The sequence below is a fragment of the Cnephaeus nilssonii genome (genome assembly GCF_951640355.1).
Source record: "Cnephaeus nilssonii genome assembly, chromosome: 6".
Classification (NCBI taxonomy): domain Eukaryota; kingdom Metazoa; phylum Chordata; class Mammalia; order Chiroptera; family Vespertilionidae; genus Cnephaeus; species Cnephaeus nilssonii.
The window spans coordinates 19212442-19215781 of NC_137077.1; the positions used below are offsets into that span (position 1 = coordinate 19212442).

A 3340-nucleotide genomic window follows, 5' to 3' on the forward strand; every position below is an offset into this window, starting at 1 on the left:
AAAGATTTATCCCTTCAACCCATGACAATTCATTTCCCCTAGAGTCCACTCTGTGTTCAGCGGGCTCCCAGGTGAACTGAAATCCCCAGCTATTCTCATCTGGTTGCCCTGGGAGTTTCAGCGCTCTCGGTACAACCTGTTCCTCCATCCTCCCCGCTCCCTCCCAACCTCCCTCCCTCGCCCTGCTGCGACCTTCTCAACCCTCCTCCCTCCCCTGCTTAGGGCCCCCGCTGCGCCCTCCGGAGAGACGCACGCTGTCTCGGTACCAGGGAGGGGAGGCGGGAGGAAGAGGAGGGGAGGGGAGGAGGCGGGGAAGCGCGCCGGGGGCGAGGCCGGCCGCCGCCGCGCAGCCGGGAGGGGCGGCTGAAGGTTGCATCTGCTGGAAGGAGGCTTTTGGCTGCTTGGTAACGGGCTGCCAGAACCCAGAGAAAGGCAGAGAGCTGGGCAGCGGCTTCTTGACGTCAGGACCTAGCGAGGGGATCGCGCCAGCCACCGCAGCCCGCCCCACTGTGCGCCAGCCGACGGCGGGAGAGGAGCCCGATGCCAGGCTCTCGCGGGGTGTGAGTGGGGCGCGGGAACGGATCCACAGGGGCGCAGCATGCCCCGGGCCCCAGGGCCATGGAGATCTCCCTGGTGCCCCTGGAGAACGGCGGGGCCATGACCGTCAGAGGAGGAGGTGAGGCCCGGGGGGGCTGTGGCCAAGTCACAGCGGGGGAGCTCCAGTGCCCCTCGACGGCTGCGCTCTGCGATGGACCCAAAGCGCCGGCGCCCAGGGGGTGCGGCGCGCCCAGGAGCGCGGAGCCGGGAGGGCGGCCTTCTCCACGGCTGCCCCCGGAGCAGCAGCAGCCTAGACGGGTTCCCACGGGGGACGAGGAGGGAGAAGGCGACCCCGCCCAGGGCGCGGCCGAGGACCCGGTGCCGAGCGCGGCGGCCCTTCACCACCAGCGCGTCCTCATCAACATCTCGGGGCTGCGCTTCGAGACGCAGCTGGGCACCCTGGCGCAGTTCCCCAACACCCTGCTGGGGGACCCCGCCAGGCGCCTGCGCTACTTCGACCCCCTGCGCAACGAGTACTTCTTCGACCGCAACCGGCCCAGCTTCGACGGCATCCTTTACTACTACCAGTCGGGGGGCCGGCTGCGGAGGCCGGTCAACGTCTCTCTGGACGTGTTCGCCGACGAAATTCGCTTCTACCAGCTGGGGGACGAGGCCCTGGAGCGCTTCCGCGAGGACGAGGGCTTCATTAAAGAAGAGGAGAAGCCCCTGCCCCGCAACCAGTTCCAGCGCCAGGTGTGGCTTATCTTCGAGTACCCGGAGAGCTCGGGGTCCGCGCGGGCCGTCGCCATCGTCTCGGTCTTGGTCATCCTCGTCTCGATCATCACCTTCTGCCTGGAGACCTTGCCCGAGTTCAAGGACGAACGGGACCTGCTCCGCCATCCCCCGGCGCCCCACCCGCCTTCGGGCCCGGCGCGGGGGGCCAACGGCAGCGGGGCCGGGGCGCCCTCCTCTGGCCCCACGGTGGCGCCTCTTCTGCCTCGGACCCTGGCCGACCCCTTCTTCATTGTGGAGACCGCGTGCGTCATCTGGTTCACCTTCGAGCTGCTGGTGCGCTTCCTGGCCTGCCCCAGCAAGGCCGACTTCTGCCGGAACATCATGAATATCATCGACGTGGTGGCCATCTTCCCCTACTTCATCACCTTGGGCACCGAGCTGGCCGAGCCACAGTCCGGGGGCGGCCAGAACGGGCAGCAGGCCATGTCCCTGGCCATCCTCCGAGTGATCCGCCTGGTCCGCGTGTTCCGCATCTTCAAGCTGTCCCGCCACTCCAAGGGGCTGCAGATCCTGGGCAAGACCCTGCAGGCCTCCATGCGGGAGCTGGGCCTGCTCATCTTCTTCCTCTTCATCGGAGTCATCCTCTTCTCCAGCGCCGTCTACTTCGCGGAGGTCGACCACCAGGACACGCACTTCTCCAGCATCCCCGATGCCTTCTGGTGGGCGGTGGTCACCATGACCACGGTGGGCTATGGGGACATGAGGCCAGTCACCGTGGGGGGCAAGATCGTGGGCTCCCTGTGCGCCATCGCCGGGGTCCTCACCATCGCCCTGCCGGTGCCCGTCATCGTCTCCAACTTCAACTACTTCTACCACCGGGAGACGGACCACCGGGAGTCGGACCGCCGCGAGGAGCTGGCCGCCCTGAAGGAGGAGCAGGCCAGCCAGAGCCAGGGGACCGGGCTGGACGGCAGGGGCCAGCGGAAGGCCAGCTGGAACAAGGGGTCCTTCTGCAAGGGGTCCCTGGAGAATGCTGAGGGGGCCCGAGGGGGCAGCTGCCCCCTAGAGAAGTGTAACCTCAAGGCCAAGAGCAATGTGGACTTGCGGAGGTCCCTGTATGCCCTCTGCCTGGACACCAGCCGGGAGACAGATTTGTGAGGGGGATCTGGTGGGATGGCTGAAGGCTCCTGAGCCTGGGCCTCTACATTATACCACAGAGTATTTCAAACCCACCCCATAACCCAAGTCTGTCCCTCTTCCTTCCCCTCCTGCCCGCCCTCCCTCCTTCCCTGGATCCCCCCATTTTTCCTCTTCTTTCCATGACACCAAGGGTCGCCTATTTTTAAAAAGTACCACATTCCATGACGCAAGAGCTGTTAAAATGGTGAGCGCCGTGAGATGGATGTATTTGTAGCCAGTTTCCTATACCCAGCAGAAGAATAACCCAAACAAAAATGACTTTAAATAGCCCAGATCCCCAGGGATTTTATAACACCCCCCCCCCCATCCATGTGTTCCAAATTTGCTTTACATATGATTGTATTTGTGTATAGGGGGAAATATTTTTATGGCTGGTGAGTAGATTTTTGTACTGTAGTTCAGATGAAGATATTTTGGATATATTTTTCTGGACATATGTTGTCTTTACGGAAGAGAGAGTTACTGTGGTGTTTTTCTGTGAAACGTAGAGTCAGAGACCCTGGGTACAGGGTCTGGTTCCTGTGTCTGTAAGCCTCTCTCTTTTCTGGGACGTGGTATCGGTGCTGTGCATCTAGGGCAGGGAATGTTCTGGAAGAAAGGCAAGTCTGACTTTTTTGTGTGCGCCTTAAACAATTCTTATAACTTCCTTCGAAAAGCATGTTAATGATGTTGGAGGAAGACTTCTGACAATTCGTTCTCTTTGTTTTTATCCCAGGAAATAAAATGTTACTTGGTTGAGGCAAGTGTTAGTTTTTTACAGCTCATGCTTTTCTTTCTTTTTAAAATAATAATAATAATAAGCCTGTCACTTGCTGTTTCTGGTTTTGGAGTCAGAGCAAATGCCACCTTGACTGGGGAAGAAAACTGG

General features: G+C 60.8%; 1 protein-coding gene across 1 annotated transcript; it reads left to right on the forward strand.

The window, feature by feature from the left end:
* Nucleotides 1-618: 618 nt before the first annotated feature.
* Nucleotides 619-2430, forward strand: KCNA5 (potassium voltage-gated channel subfamily A member 5; the record flags this gene model as incomplete). The annotated part of the gene is made up of 1 exon (XM_079775725.1): nucleotides 619-2430. One exon carries the CDS (start codon nucleotides 619-621, stop codon nucleotides 2428-2430), a length of 1812 nt encoding a protein of 603 aa, XP_079631851.1.
* Between the last annotated feature and the right edge of the window lie 910 nt (nucleotides 2431-3340).